The 16,874-nt window shown below is 42.3% G+C and overlaps 1 protein-coding gene across 2 annotated transcripts; it reads left to right on the top strand.

Moving 5' to 3' along the window:
• Positions 1 to 389: 389 nt before the first annotated feature.
• dync2i2 (dynein 2 intermediate chain 2) lies at positions 390 to 16,412 on the top strand. 2 transcript variants are annotated; one of them, XM_079492121.1, is made up of 12 exons: positions 390 to 593; positions 1,812 to 1,925; positions 2,374 to 2,526; positions 3,531 to 3,612; positions 4,082 to 4,109; positions 4,897 to 5,054; positions 5,295 to 5,404; positions 9,300 to 9,470; positions 10,146 to 10,399; positions 11,117 to 11,277; positions 13,850 to 14,076; positions 14,129 to 16,412. In XM_079492121.1, the coding sequence occupies exons 1-12, from the start codon at positions 516 to 518 to the stop codon at positions 14,138 to 14,140; spliced, it is 1,548 nt and encodes a 515-aa protein (XP_079348247.1). In that variant the 5' UTR covers positions 390 to 515; the 3' UTR covers positions 14,141 to 16,412. The 2 variants fall into 2 exon arrangements, with proteins under 2 accessions (XP_079348247.1, XP_079348246.1); XM_079492120.1 differs by having other exon boundaries at positions 13,850 to 16,412.
• The last annotated feature ends 462 nt before the right edge of the window (positions 16,413 to 16,874 follow it).

Below are 16,874 nucleotides of genomic sequence, written 5' to 3'. Positions count from 1 at the left end.
TGCCAAAAGCAAAAAACAATCAAGATAAAACATGTACAAATAAACATTGATATTGAATATGAATAAACATCACCTAGTCCAAATTTTAGACTATGTATTTATCGATTCTGACAGATGCATCTACGAGAGTAACATTTGGGCTAAAATCTGACCTATCTTTTGAAACATTGTGCCTTAATTTTCTGTCAGATGGTTGTATTTAAATGTTTTTGGATTCACTTAGTATAAAAACATTAGCGAAAAGTAGCAGCAATTTATTCAAATATAATTGCGCTTAATGGCGCGTTTGGAAATACCGCACCGGAGCGCCTATAAGTTTGCATTGCACAGTGCGCTATTTCCGAACGCGCCTCGTCTAGTGTACTAGGGGCGTCGTTGTCATGGCAACAACAACAAGACAAAGGGAAGTGACGTCATGCTAGGATCCCTAGCCTAGCACTAGCAGACCGCTAGCAACTCCACAGAGCCAGTAGATGAATGTATGATCATTCAAATAAATACATAAATAATTAATAATGTTTACTGATGAAGTCCTGGACGGCGTGGAGATCCAATCAGTGTGGAGGAAACGTAATCAACTAGCCACGGAAACGGTGCGTCTACTAACATTTATTTACATTTCATACAGCCTTGCAGAAAAAAGCACAGGCAAGTACAGTTCAAAAAGTAATTTCCCAAGAGCCGGTGGCTTGTTCTTAAAGTATTCTAAGGGCTTGTTTCCATTGGGATCCTTCATATTGAATTAATCAGAACATGTTTTATTATAGGCGCCATAACAGCAGGTGGATCGAGTAACTATGGACCATGCAATTTGCATTTATTTACTAGATTTTCTTTTTAATATGTTGAATCTAGATTCTAGAGTTACAACACCGCATTGACATCCCAGAGCCCATATACATCCAAACAGAAAAGTCCTACTCCTATCTGATTGTACGACATTAAACTCAAGAAGCTTGCAGCTGTACGGAAAGCTTGAATTATCTTCTTTCTATCTGAGTGTTTCATACAAAGATCTTTTCATGAAACACTTTGCAGATAGAAAGAAATTCCGTGCAGGTGATATTTAATTAATGTAATTCATGTTATTATGAACTGCATTAGATTGAATTATTATTGATAGGCCTGTCACAATTGTTACATCATTGACTGATTATTTGAGATAATCACAATTATTGTCCAAAATCATAATAATGGTTTCATAACATTTTTAAAAATTTTGTGGAAATAACATATCTACAAGCTCACAACATGCCAATGTGACGCGTTGTAACTGAGCTTGTAGATCTGTGAGCGAGCTTAAGTTGTAGTCGATCAGTTATTTTAGCTGAATGTGTGGCCCCGCTGGGGTTCAAGTGGTAAAAGAGATACAGTTAAACTTCCGGAGTGGTACATTGTACAGTTAAACTACTCTATGTTCCAGAGTGGTACATTGTACAGTTAAACTACTCTATGTTCCAGAGTGGTACATTGTACAGTTAAACTACTCTATGTTCCAGAGTGGTACATTGTACAGTTAAACTACTCTATGTTCCAGAGTGGTACATTATACAGTTAAACTACTCCTATGTTCCAGAGTGGTACATTGTACAGTTAAACTACTCTACAGTATGTTCCAGAGTGGTACATTGTACAGTTAAACTACTCTATGTTCCAGAGTGGTACATTGTACAGTTAAACTACTCTATGTTCCAGAGTGGTACATTATACAGTTAAACTAATCCTATGTTCCAGAGTGGTACATTGTACAGTTAAACTACTCTGTTCCAGAGTGGTACATTGTACAGTTAAACTACTCCTCTATGTTCCAGAGAGACAGCCAGACCAGAGCGGTACATTATGAGGAGTCGGGGGTTCAGACCAGAGGCTCCACCACAGCACAGTCCAGCCAGACAGAAGAAGCAGCACACCATCCGCATCAGCAGGCACGTGCACACATAGACGTCAAAGTAGACCTGTGCCCCTGCCCTTTACCCGTCTGTAAAATAACTGCCCTCTCCAGGCCATGCATGTAGCATTTACTGCTATGGTGGAAGGAAAAAAAAGCAAATGCCTCCTTTCCATGCCATACCCGAAGGCAGCATTCAGGAGAATTGCTTTTTTTCTGAACTCTCCTGAACTTGAAGGTAGCATTTTGTGCTGAAATAATTTGTTTCGAAATCCATGTTGTACGCCGCATTTCCGGTAGATAAAGAGTGTGGGATCGCTCCCCGAAAATAGCGGATCTACAAGCTCTCAACGCATCGCAGTGCGGCACGTTGTGAGCTTGTAGATCCGCTACTTTCGCTTATTTTTGTCCAAAAGTGCGCTTTTTAGGGAATTTCAGCCCCTGCCTCTCTAACACTCTCTCTGCACGTCCCTGCTGTGCATCAGGTGGATTTCCTAGGCGGCCACCAGGAGGCGCTGCAGGGGCTGAAGGACTTCCTGCATGGCGTGGAGGACATGGTCCTCAGAGCGCTGGCCGCCAACGCCAAGAGCCACGCCTTCGACGGCTTCCACGTCAACTGGGAGGAGCACAGTCACATGGTGAGAGGGCCGACCAATCAACCGGTCCAATAGACCTTTAGCTAAGCCCCTCCCCAAACTGCTATGGTCCAATCACAGCCAAGCATAACATGGGTTACGTTAGACAAACCTCTCCACCAATAGTTTTCCTATATGATAAAACATTGGTTTAAAAAATAAATGTCACGCACATATTTTGCCAGTGCATATATGGCAGGTCTTGTTTGATTTGGAAGAGATTTTGAAGGTCTGTTTCCAAATATGAACCAGTATTTAATGTGTAAAATCCATGATATTTACATTGGAATGAATGAGCCCGGCTGGAAAGTGTCCAACCCATGGGGATTATTAATTATTATTATTATTAATATTATTTTTTTGTACTAGTCGCATTCCTGAGCCAGTAATTCGATGACCGGGTGGCTGATCAGAAGGAGATCCTACGCAGGGCCAAATACAACATTTTTACGCTCATTTACAATCTTTTTTTGTTGCAAACTGTTAATCAATCAAAACAAAGAAATCTCCATGAATTCAAAGTTCATGGGGTGTGTAATTGATAGAAAATAAGTTGTTTCTTGGGTGAACTACTGTAACTCCTTTCTGTTGTTTGTGGCAGTTCACCTGCCAGCCTTTTTTTCAATATCTAAGCAACATGAAATGTTACGTCCGCAGTTTAAAATGGAACTGCTCAGAAGGCAGTAATAGCAACTCTTTCACTTCCAAGTGTTGTAGTCGGGCAGAAACCCTGCATCTCCATATTTGTACTTTTTACGTTTAAATATAAATTAATGCCATAGTAGTTCATCATACGAGAGTGTTGCACAAAAGTAGTGAAACGAGCAGAATCAGATCTACAAGCTCACAATGTGCTGCGATGCGACATGTTGTGAGCTTGTAGATAGGCTATTTTCACTATTTCAAAATGTTTAAAAAAATAATGGAAAAAAGGAACTGCGGAATCAATCAAGCTCTGATCTGGTCTGATCGTATTTATGAATCTTCTCTGAATGTGATGTGTGCAGGTGTCATGTGTCCATCGCATGCATCATCCCAGCGCTCAGGAGAAAGCTCTCCACGTAACCTGTGTATCCTGGAACAGCACAGGTGTGTGTGTGTGTGTGTGTGTGTGTGTGTGTGTGTGTGTGTGTGTGTGTGTGTGTGTGTGTGTGTGTGTGTGTGTGTGTGTGTGTGTGTGTGTGTGTGTGTGTGTGTGTGTGTGTGTGTGTGTGTGTGTGTGTGTGTGTGTGTGTGTGTGTGTGTGGAATAATGTTACTGTCAACATCAGGTGTTTTCGGGAGAGTTGGCACGTACAGGGTGCGTGCGTGCTTGTTACGTACAGTTGCGTGCGTGCGTGCTTGCTTCAAAACCACCCCTTTAGAGCGGTTTCGAAGCACTTTTTTGTATGACTGTTGGTACGGCATTCCACATTTTGGTGGCATAGCAGGAGAACAAATTTACACCCTTGTTTGAGCCAAATCTGGGCTGAACGTGATTTGTAGAGATCCCTGTAGTGTTATGTACATGCGAGCGCCAAATGAGGTTCTAATCCATTTGTTTTGTTCTTTCTCTTCAGGTTCTGTTATTGCTTGTGCTTACGGACGGTATGTTTGACTTGTACTTTCAACACTTTAAATGTTTTAATTTATTTGTTTTGCTGCATGGCTCTGTAGTAGGCTAGCCGTCTATAAGAGTCTGTGGGCAGTATTATGCGTGTCTTAAGTACCAGGTCTTATTACTTAACTTAAGACCTGGAGGCGTGATCAATGCCATTTGGCTATTCTGAGTGGCCAAACAGCATTGACCACGCCTCCAGGTCTTAAATTAAGTCATAAGACCTGGTACTTAAGACACGCACAATACTGCCCTCTATGTCAGACTGTATGTCTGTGTCCAGAGCTAATCTCACAAACCACTGTAGACCACATCGGTGCACTGACAGTAGACAGTGTATGTATGTGTATATTTTATAATATTAACTCTAGTTTATATATGATAATGTTTGAAATACAAGTATTTGTATCAGGCCGTAATCATGCCCATTTTGTCATACATCATAGATGTCTTACTGTACCTTAGGCTGGCTCGGAGCACATTACATTATTGTTCTTACTTGTCTTGTATAAAATATTATGCTCATAGTCATTGCTGTGTGTGTGTGTGTGTGTGTGTGTGTGTGTGTGTGTGTGTGTGTGTGTGTGTGTGTGTGTGTGTGTGTGTGTGTGTGTGTGTGTGTGTGTGTGTGTGTGTGTGTGTGTGTGTGTGTGTGTGTGTGTGTGTGTGTGTGTGTGTGTGTGTGTGTGTGTGTGTGTGTGTGTGTGTGTGCGCGTGCGTGCGTGCGTGCGTGCGCGCGCGCGCGCGCGCGCGCGCGCATCCTGTCCTGTCCTGCAGTATGGATGATGGTGACTGGACCAGTGAAAAGTCGTACGTGTGCACGTGGAATCTGGACCGTGGAGGCGTGAACGCGGAGCGAGCAGACCTGGTGATAGACGTTCACTCTGCAGTGACTGCTCTGTGCTTCCACCCTACATTACCCAACGTTATCACAGGTTTTTATTATTATTATTATTATTATTATTAATATGAACTTGACTGTTGGCTCTGTACATGGCCTGCTCTTTCCCCCACCAACTCTCCCGAAAACACTTGATGTTGACAGTAACATTATTCTACTAATGTTCAGCATCACACAAAGATTTGGCGGACCCCCTTGTAGTTACTCTGAGGACCCCCTGGGGGGGGGACTGCTGCCCTTTGATTGTATGTGTTTGTCTCGCCTTGCCCTGTAGGTGGTCTGTATAGTGGCGAGGTGGTGGTCTGGGACACTAGTAGGACACAGGACCCCCTGGTGGCCCAAACTGGAATGTCAGCACAAAGCCACCGGGAACCCGTCTATCAGGTCAGTTTGTTGTCTCCACCAGGCCGAAGGCATGGGGAGAGAGTATGTTTTGCACTCCGTCCGTGTGTGTGTGTGTGTGTGTGTGTGTGTGTGTGTGTGTGTGTCCGTGTGTGTGTCCTTCCGTCCGTCTGTTACCAGCTAATCTCCGGCACCGTTGACCCGGTCGATGCCAAACTTTGCACACACACTCCCTGGATGCCAACGATGAACCTCTGCCCCACATTTCCCAGAACGGCCTGTTATAGCGCCACCATGAGGCAGCTTTTCACATCTTTTACCTAAAACTGCACCGATCTGCGTGAAACGTGGCATGCACACTCCCTAGAGGCCAAGGACAAACCTTTGACCTGCATTTTCCGCATCTGCCTTTTATAGCGCCACCAGGAGGCCGACTTTTGTAAAACACATTTTTTGATATTACTCCTCCAGATTCTGTCCAAAAATCTCACAAATCGTTACACAGTATGTCTATGGTCATGTGCTCAAGTCGGATCTGTCCGATATTTCATATTCCATCCTAATTGGCTATAATTGGCTTTCACAGTTTGCAAGATTGCCCCGTTTTGAACAAAAGCCTCAAATCATGAACGCAGCATGCAATTTACGTGAAATCTTTCACACATTTTCTTACTAGGCTGAGGAATATATCCCACCCTTTTCACATTGGCCTGTTATAGCGCCACCAACAGGTTGATTTTTGCAAAACACATTTTTGGAACAAAATGCCTCAAATCATCCAATTCACTCTTCGCTAAGTCCCACCCAAGCCCGTTCTTGGCCAATACCACGTTAGCGACGGTTACTATGTTAAGGATCCTGGTCACGCTTTCAATGCTGGTCAAAATGTTTCAGCATTGTCAATAAATATATTTGCTGTACAGCATGTGTGGACCTCAGAAAGATGGTTTGTTTTCTTACCTTGTTATGAGCAAACTAGTCCATTCCATGAATCAGTTTATGACATCAGGAAAACTCGTTTTATTTTCGTCTTTTGATAGATTTATAAAGTAACTATTTTGGTGTGAAGCGGTTCTGGTGTGTTCCCAACTCTCGTTTGTAAACAAGTCGCCATGCTGTTTGAGATGCACCCAGCTGCAGTCCCAGACATTTCTCCTAAAGTGTCTCCCTCAAACACGTCCAAAATTGTGTATGGTGTTTGCGACAAGTGGACGAGATCAAATACATTTGTTTAATGTTTACATCCAACGGCCTGAGACCGAGGCTACTTCAGAAGTGGGTGTACAGATTTGGACCAATCAGATCGTTTTGTAGGCAAACCGGAACTTCTTACCACACAAACTTGTCAGGGTTGCCAGGTCTGCTTATTTCCCGCTACTTTTGGCTTAAGGCTAATAATTAGTGTATGTAATACATTACCAAAACATGAATTATCATAGACATATGCCTACATAGTATTTATAATGATAAATGCATACAATCTTTTTATTATGATTATATATGGTCATATTATTGTGTTTGTTTTGGCTTGTTTTTCTTGATTTGGCTTTAAGAGTTGGCTTGTTTTTGGAGGTGGGTTGGCTTATTTCTCTCACACAATGTGGCAACACTGAAGTCAAAACAAAAACAAGACAACCTTGACATTTTTTATTAAAAATATAACCGCATGAGTTTTCCTGATGTCATAAACGGTCAGAATCAGCTTAGTGTTCTAAAAGAGTGACTTTGAGAGCTGTTTCCCCGTTACAATGGAAGTCAATGAGAGCCTATTTTTATTTCTAATATGTACTATTAAACTGCACAACGGAGCGAAATAATTCATGGAATGGACTAGTTTGCTCACAACAAGGTAAGAAAACAAACCCTCTTTCTGAGGTCCACACATGCTGTACAGCAAATATATTTATTGACACTGCTTAAACATTTTGACCAGCATTGAAAGCGTGACCAGGATCCTAACATAGTAACCGTCGCTAACGTGGCATTGGCCAAGAACGGGCTTGGGTGGGACTTAGCGAAGAGCTAATTGCCATGAAGAAATGGCACCCTTTTCACATTGGCCTATTATAGCGCCACCAGGAGGCCACAACCTGACCTGCCCTGGTGGAGACCTGTGCCCCGAGGGGCACTTTTTCTAGTTCATCATCTGTTGCTATAGTGACAGCAGGTACATAGAACGTGTTTACATTTAAAGGTATTTCTGTGTTAAATATCTCACTATTCTGATAGAAATCATTGCTACAGACCAGGGGTGCCCAACTACAGCAAGTGGGCGCGAATCTATTTCCCATTCCTTAAAGGAGAATTCCATACTAAAAGGCTTTCTTACCTTTCTTTGTAGTTGTTACGTCCCCACCAAAGAGGTCCAGGTGTTATTTTGTGCAAAAGCTCCTTATTGGCTATTTCCCCTACCATAAGCCCTAAATGAATTGCATTGAATTGAATGGGAATTGAATGGGGCTATGGGGTGTTGTGCTAATTCGCTTATTTCCATCGCCTCCATTTCTTTTGTATATATCCTCTCTTCATAATGTAAATAATATCCCAAGCGGCCCACTTTACTACTTATTTCAATGGAAATAAGCGAATTAGCACAACACCCCATATCCCCATTCAATTCCCATTCAATGCAATTCATTGAGGGCTTAAGGAGTTTTTGCACAAAAAAACACCTGGACCTCTTTGGTGGGGACGTAACGACTACAAAGAAAGGTAAAAAAGCCTTCTAGCATGGAATTCTCCTTTAAATATGTAACCCAAGCGCCGCTATTCCAAAGCCCCTTAGGTACATTTTTTTTTTTTTTTCAGCAATGGGAAAATAATATATATTTTTTTGGTTGGTAGATCTAGTTGAGCTGATCATTTTTAAAAGTAATCAAAGTCAAAACAGTGTGGGCACCGCTGCTATAGACTATAGAGCAGGGCTGCCCACACCTCCTTCTTTCAAAATGACCAGCTCAGCAAGATCTATCTACCCCCAAAAAATATCCCATTGCTGAAAATAGCTGAGGGGGCTTTGGAATAGCGGCCCTGGCGTTACATATAAGACAAACACTAATTGGTAGGGTATTATTGCATTGTGGGTTTGAGCTGACAGGCCCCTTTTGATGTCGATCAATCAAGTCACCTTAATTCTAGTGGGAGATGCCAAATCTAAACTATATATATATTTAGTTGCATGTCATGTGCATGTACCTGCACAGCCTTTGTGATCTACCTTTTGGACACCCCTGCTATAGTGAGTGTTTGTTCAGTAACGGTTAAATATCTCTATATTGTGATTGCGGATTATAGAGCTATTTTCTTTTTGAAAGTACCACATACGAAAAAATCTATTCAATAAGAAAAATCAACAGGAATACAGTGAATCCGGTATTTACTTCTTTATTGTTTTCTTTAAAAGTTTAAGTTCTCTTATATAACAATAGTTTCATAACTAGAAGACAATGCTATCTGCACATATGGCATTTTGGACATAACTCTTCCGGCTTCCTTCATAGGTGTTACTGATGATACTAATTAAGACTCTTTTCATTTAGTGTACAGTGGTTCTCAAACGTTTTAATTGCAAGTACCCCCCCATAACTGAGAGTGTACAAATGGATTTCCATTTGGTTCCATTTCTATTGTGTACACTCTCAGAGTTACATACCCGTACGGGGCCATTTGGAACCCACTCAAGGACACTTTGAGACCCACTGATGTAGTACAGTGTTTCCAGTGAGCCAACATGCACAATAGCAGCACCCTGACTCTGTTTGACCAGAATGGAACAGAGCCATAAATTACTATCACCGGTAACACCTGTGAAGGAAGTCAGAAGAGGCCCATACTCGTGCATAGAGCCTATTGACCTGTGGAATACAGCCCTCTTCATTGAACTGGACTTAGGTAGCTTAGATAGAGTGAGCACTGTCTGCTGCCACCTTGTGTCCAGGTTGTGTGGGTGCCATGTCGGGGCAGCAGGGACCTAGGGGTGCTCAGTGGAAGCTCGGGGGGCCGAGTGTTGCTGTGGAAGCTGGAGTCAGACCAGAGGAGGCTGCTTCTCTCTGAAGGATACGCATTCGTCAGGGAACAGGTTCCTCACAGCAGCTATGCACACACCAAGGTGAGTCGTTAGTCACCCTGGACAACGCTCTGCATGTCCCAGACTCTTCTCCCTTCCCTAAAACACCCTGGACAACGCTACGCATGTCCCAGACTCTTCTCCCTTCCCTAAAACACCCTGGACAACGCTACGCATGTCCCAGACTCTTCTCCCTTCCCTAAAACACCCTGGACAACGCTACGCATGTCCCAGACTCTTCTCCCTTCCCTAAAACACCCTGGACAACGCTCTGCATGTCCCAGACTCTTCTCCCTTTTCTAAAACACCCTGGACAATGCTCCACACGTCCCAAACTCTTCTCCCTTTCCTAAAACACCCTGGACAATGCTCCACACGTCCGAGACTCTTCTCCCTTCCCTAAAACACCCTGGACAACGCCACGTCGTGATTGGCTAATGTTTTCTAATTTATGGAATTTCTTAGATTTTTCTTTGATTTCTTAATGAAATTACTGGGCGAAAAAAACAACAACATTGAATTTTGTTTTCTTATTCATGAAAATGTTTGCTTTTTCGGTATCGTTTTTTTTTAATGTTTTGAATTAAGAATAACTAAAAACTAAATGTAGGAAACCAAAAACTAAAGGGACCCATCAAAATGTGTCCCGAGTGTTACCCAGGGTTTGGGAACCAGTGCCCTAAACACCTGTGTTTCTGCTGTCCTTGTCCTGTGCAGGCCCATGGCAGCGCCATGGTGGGGGTGACGTCGCTCGCCGTGTCCCCATGGCACTCTGACACCTTCGTGGTGGGATCCGAGGGCGGCCTGCTCCTCAAGTGCAGCTTCTCCTCTCAGACGCCCGCCGCAGTGCCCCGCTGCGACCACCAGGAGGACGTGGCCGGCTCCGTGACACTCAGAGCCCCCGCGGTGTTCTGCTTCAGAGCCACAAACCACAGCCCCGTCCACTCCATACACTGGTCTCCTTTTCACAGGTACAACTAACTGGTCTCCTTTCCACAGGTACAACTAAATGGTCTCCTTTCCACAGGTACAACTAACTGGTCTCCTTTTCACAGGTACAACTAACTGGTCTCCTTTTCACAGGTACAACTAACTGGTCTCCTTTTTACAGGTACAACTAACTGGTCTCCTTTCCACATGTACAACTAACTGGTCTCCTTTCCACAGGTACAACTAACTGGTCTCTTTTCCACAGATACAACTAAATGGTCTACTTGTCACAAATAATTGTGGTTTTATTGTGTTTTTGCCATTGAACATTTGAACATGTGAATCGAATCGTAATCGAATAAATGCACATGGCAGATATGACAAATAACTGATGTACAAAGACATTACTGACATTCATTATTTTTATACTTTAAAAAAGTAAAAAATAAGTGCGTACCAAGCAACATCTCCAGGTGCTCCCCTGAGTTCATCTCCACTCTGTTCTGTTGTCTAGGAACTTGTTTCTAAGCACTGGGACAGACGGCCTGGTTTATCTACTGTGTTCCGTTGTCTAGGAACTTGTTTCTAAGCACTGGGACAGACGGCCTGGTTCATCTACTGTGTTCTGTTGTCTAGGAACTTGTTTCTAAGCACTGGGACAGACGGCCTGGTTCATCTAATGTGTTCTGTTGTCTAGGAACTTGTTTCTAAGCACTGGGACAGACAGCCTGGTTCATCTACTGTGTTCTGTTGTCTAGGAACTTGTTTCTAAGCACTGGGACAGACGGCCTGGTTCATCTCCACTCTGTGCTCCAGGCCAACCCTCTGCTGTCGGTGAGGGTGTCCGACTCCTCCTACGTGTTCCAGGTCCGCTGGTCCCCCACCAGGCCACTGGTCTTTGCTGCGGCGACCGGACAAGGTACAGTATATATACTGTATTGATTGATTGATTGGATACTTTAGTAGGCAGAAATGCAAACGGCAACCACAGGGTACAGTCAAACACCACTAAAAGTATAGCACCCAACAAAAAGTCCTTGTTCTTGTTGGGTCCTTAGAATTCATAAATGAAAAATCACACCCGTGTGAACTGAGTGGTGCAAGGTCTTATATAGTCTGACGTAATGTCAGTGACCATAGTAACCATGCTCATTCTTTTGGGCCCCACGTACAGGTACACACAAACACAGATACAAACAAAGCTGGTTGTTAGTGGTTTGCACGGTTGCACCACTCAAAAATAACAGCAAGATTCAATATCATCCTAAAATATAAAAATCACACCTGTGTGAACTGAGTGGTGTAAGGTCTTATATAGACTGATCAGCTGTGGTCTGACGTAATGTCTGACGTAATGAAATCACACCCGTGTGAACTGGGTGACCATAGCAACCATGCTCATTTTTTGGTACGAACAGACAGACAGACAAACTAACAAAGCCAGTTGTAGGAGTGGTTTACACCACTAAAAAAAAACAATGTGGTCCGGGGACCACTGCAGTGGTCCTTGAGGAGTTGGTAACCAAATGGACTTAAACCGAGGTAAATTATTGTTAAACATCTGCATTACTTAATGTACAAGAATTCTACACAATTAGAGAAGGTAGAATAATTGTTATTTTGTTATTGTTTGCCTGTTGTCCTCCCTATGGTACCATCATCAATACAGCATGGAATTGTGGACAAAATCTTATCCAACGACAACAAAATATATTCAAAATATATGCTGAATAAATAATGGACCTTGATATGAAAAGGGTTGAAAACCACTGCTTTAAATCAATCCTTTGTGTCCTGATCCCAGGTGTTCATAAAGTATTAAAACAATCCTTTATGACCTCCTTTGTGTCCTGATCCCAGGTGTTCATAAAGTATTAAAACAATCCTTTATGACCTCCTTTGTGTCCTGATCCCAGGTGTTCATAAAGTATTAAAACAATCCTTTATGAACTCCTTTGTGTCCTGATCCCAGGTGTTCATAAAGTATTAAAACAATCCTTTAGGAACTCCTTTGTGTCCTGATCCCAGGTGTTCATAAGTATTAAATCAATCCTTTATGAACTCCTTTGTGTCCTGATCCCAGGTGTTCATAAGTATTAAAACAATCCTTTATGAACTCCTTTGTGTCCTGATCCCAGGTGTTCATAAAGTATTAAAACAATCCTTTATGACCTCCTTTGTGTCCTGATCCCAGGTGTTCATAAAGTATTAAATCAATCCTTTATGAACTCCTTTGTGTCCTGATCCCAGGTGTTCATAAGTATTAAAACAATCCTTTATGAACTCCTTTGTGTCCTGATCCCAGGTGTTCATAAAGTATTAAAACAATCCTTTATGACCTCCTTTGTGTCCTGATCCCAGGTGTTCATAAAGTATTAAATCAATCCTTTATGAACTCCTTTGTGTCCTGATCCCAGGTGTTCATAAGTATTAAAACAATCCTTTATGAACTCCTTTGTGTCCTGATCCCAGGTGTTCATAAGTATTAAAACAATCCTTTATGAACTCCTTTGTGTCCTGATCCCAGGTGTTCATAAAGTATTAAAACAATCCTTTATGACCTCCTTTGTGTCCTGATCCCAGGTGTTCATAAAGTATTAAATCAATCCTTTATGAACTCCTTTGTGTCCTGATCCCAGGTGTTCATAAAGTATTAAAACAATCCTTTAGGAACTCCTTTGTGTCCTGATCCCAGGTGTTCATAAGTATTAAATCAATCCTTTATGAACTCCTTTGTGTCCTGATCCCAGGTGTTCATAAAGTATTAAATCAATCCTTTATGACCTCCTTTGTGTCCTGATCCCAGGTGTTCATAAAGTATTAAAACAATCCTTTAGGAACTCCTTTGTGTCCTGATCCCAGGTGTTCATAAAGTATTAAAACAATCCTTTAGGAACTCCTTTGTGTCCTGATCCCAGGTGTTCATAAGTATTAAAACAATCCTTTATGAACTCCTTTGTGTCCTGATCCCAGGTGTTCATAAAGTATTAAAACAATCCTTTAGGAACTCCTTTGTGTCCTGATCCCAGGTGTTCATAAAGTATTAAAACAATCCTTTATGACCTCCTTTGTGTCCTGATCCCAGGTGTTCATAAAGTATTAAAACAATCCTTTAGGAACTCCTTTGTGTCCTGATCCCAGGTGTTCATAAAGTATTAAAACAATCCTTTAGGAACTCCTTTGTGTCCTGATCCCAGGTGTTCATAAGTATTAAATCAATCCTTTATGAACTCCTTTGTGTCCTGATCCCAGGTGTTCATAAGTATTAAATCAATCCTTTGTGTCCTGATCCCAGGTGTTCATAGGTATTAAATCAATCCTTTGTGTCCTGATCCCAGGTGTTCATAGGTATTAAATCAATCCTTTATGAACTCCTTTGTGTCCTGATCCCAGGTGTTCATAGGTATTAAATCAATCCTTTATGAACTCCTTTGTGTCCTGATCCCAGGTGTTCATAAGTATTAAATCAATCCTTTGTGTCCTGATCCCAGGTGCGGTGCAGGTGTTTGACCTGGGCAGGCGGTCCATCCGGCCGGTGGCCTCCATGGATGTGGGGGGTGTTGGGGGTGTGGCCACCTGTCTGGCCTTCAACCACAGAGCGCCTGGCCTGCTGGCGCTGGGCAGCACACATGGACACCTCCATGTCTGGACGCTGAGCGCCGAGCTGACGGAGCAGCAGCCCAACGAGATGCTCCGATTGGAGCAGCTCGCCGCCGAGGTTGCAGAATGAACCAATGAGACGCTTTGATTGGAGCAGCTTGCACGCCGAGTTTGCAGAATGAACCAATGAGAGACTTCGATTGGAGCAGCTCGCACGCCGAGGTTGCAGAATGAACCAATGAGAGACTTAGATTGGAGCAGCTCGCGCAGCGAGGTTGCAGAACTAACCGCTGAGATGCTTTGATTGGAGCAGCTCGACGCCGAAGTTGCAGAATGAACCAATGAGAGACTTCGATTGGAGGAGCTCGCGCAGCGAGGTTGCAAAATTAACCAATGGGACGCTTTGATTGGAGCAGCTATAGCCACCGAGGTTCCAGCATTAACCAATGCGGGAGCCCCCATCAGTTGTTTCCCAAACAATGGGTCGGACCTGCTTTTTTTTTATGGTGTTGCGGACCAGAGTTTTTTTTTATGGGTAAAACAATAATCACACTTGTGTGGCGCTATTTATATTGACCGCATGCCGTCTTACTTCGTCATTTAGTGCCCTAAACAAACATTACATTCCATAGGCTTGGCTGGCTCTAAAGTGATCTAAGTAAGTAAGTAAGATTTATGTAAAAAATAAGTACAAAGTAAAAATGAATATAATCATGTAAAACCATAACTGAAATGAAATAAATAAATATGAAATTAAATTAAATGAAATCTACACAAACATTGCGACACACTAAAATACTTGTGGGAAAAAAGGAATTGAAGAAACAGGCCCCCAACACATTGGGACAATATCAGTCACTAGAACCATGGTGTTTTCAATGAATGGAGTTTGAGGTTACAATAGCTTTGTAATAGGAAGGGGGAGTGTCTGATAAGATTAATATTAAATATCTAAAATTCTAAATACTGAATCAAGCAACTTAAAACCTGTCTGGGCCCTGGGGTCGATGCAGTAAAAAATATATATATTACCATTATTACCACACCCTAATAATTATACATACCTATTTGGTCGCGTGGGGAAATTGCCATTCAGAGGAGCAGTTGAGTGTCAGTCACGCATCAACTCAATCTGTTGAAGCATCCATCTTATATTCTGCCTCTTTTCCCACATTTATTGTTTTAGTTTGATTCAATCTTGAAGATTCTTTGTTGTCATTGCTGCGAAGATACTCAAAAGGAACTGTACTGTACAAGTTTACTGACCTATGTTTGCCTGATTTGGTTAGCTCGTTTGGGTGTTTTGAAGCTTGATTTATACTTTGTAAGATGCGCCGTGAGCTTGTAGATCTTTTATTTTGGGTGCGTGTATACAAGTATAAATGAAGCATGAGTGGTTTATGAATGTGGTTTGAAGGGCATAGACGGCACCAAACACAAAGCCCCTCAATTAGTCATGGAATATTATCAGAAGAATTTCCAATCTGGGAATACATTCCTTGCCCTTACCAATACATGCAATTCAGTTTTTATAGGGGAATCTGGGACAGCTGCTGAAAGTTGCGGTACCATTAACCTATAGCCTATAAGGAAAACGTTTTTCATGATTCTGAATCCATTCCAAGCATTTGTTTTATTTCTGTCATCATATTTGGACAAGCGCCTATGCAAAACAAATGCTTGGAATGGATTTAGAATCATGAAGTCGGGATTTGATCAACCTCGGCTGGGTCACCTGAGTGAGGGGTATGATGTTGGTAGACCCGAAACCCCGTTGACCTCAGGATACATCACTGAGGATACGTGCCAGGTGCATCCATGCAATGTATTTTTAGTTATAGTTATTCTATTATAGACTCATAGGAATAGACTATGTGACAACTGGGTATAGTCTGGTGACCACCAGAGAGATGGGTGACAGCCGGAATGTAGACGGCACCTGGGTGAGCAGTATGGGTTAGCGCCCCAGCCTGTGTCCTACGTGAGGAGGAAGCCCAACAAACCTCAGTGAGGCCTTTAGGACAGCCCATTATAATCCACCACTCCTGAATGAAGTGCCTGGTGCTGGGAGTCTGTTGCAACGCACAGGTCCTTGGCCTGGTGAGACGTAGGAGGGGCCCGGACAGGAGTCAACCCACAGAGCCTAGTCCTTCCACGTGCCGGAATCTGGTTCTCCCAGTCCCGGCAGAGTAGTTCCGGAGCAACGGATTGTGTGGCCTTGCTCATTCCCTGATGGACTGATCGGGGGTAGCTACTGGGACGTAAATCGGGATTTGATCAACCCCGGCTGGGTCGCCTGAGTGAGGGGTAGGATGTTGGTAGACCCCGAAACCCTGTTGACCTCAGGATTCATCACTGAGGATACGTCCCAGGTGCATCCATGCGATGTATTTTTAGTTATAGTGTTACTAGACACCTTTACAAACACATTGGTGAAGAAATGTATTTCTTTACATTTTTCCCAGATTGTATTAATATCCCCTGACTAAATGGAGTGCATTAACATTAAACTTGACTGTCCCCCTTGTGTGCATTGTATTTCTTATGGTGCACCTGACTTGTAACCCTTTAAAAAAATATATATGTATATATATATATATATATCACACAGTAGGCTATATATATTATTTTAGAATTTACATTTTATATTACAAATTACATTTATTTTATAAATGAGGGACCAAATACATACTGTATTATATTTTTAAAGTGTAATATTACTACAGCTAATACAAATTTCTACAAAACCAGAAATTGATGGGTAAATTAAATAACAGTGGGTGCCTGATGGAGGCAATGAGTCCTATATATATTTTTTAGAATCTTAAAAACATTTCAAAGATACATTTTCAGGCAAAAATGTCCACCGTAAGATGAACATGTGTGTTTGAATGAGGTTTCTAGGTGTAAGTATGT

Source organism: Electrona antarctica (genome assembly GCF_951216825.1).
Source record: "Electrona antarctica genome assembly, chromosome: 22".
In the NCBI taxonomy this organism is placed as follows: Eukaryota; Metazoa; Chordata; class Actinopteri; order Myctophiformes; family Myctophidae; genus Electrona; species Electrona antarctica.
Note: the sequence above shows the minus strand (reverse complement) of the source record. Positions and strands in the feature narration are given on the sequence as shown.

What these genes read in the sequence shown, in the direction of transcription:
- dync2i2 (XM_079492121.1), top strand. Translation starts at nt 516, where the DNA reads ATGTTTACTGATGAAGTCCTGGACGGCGTGGAGATCCAATCAGTGTGG. An exon ending in CACACCATCCGCATCAGCAG is followed by an intron (nt 1,926 to 2,373) that starts GCACGTGCACAC and finishes GCTGTGCATCAG; the next exon opens with GTGGATTTCCTAGGCGGCCA. An exon ending in GGGAGGAGCACAGTCACATG is followed by an intron (nt 2,527 to 3,530) that starts GTGAGAGGGCCG and finishes TGATGTGTGCAG; the next exon opens with GTGTCATGTGTCCATCGCAT.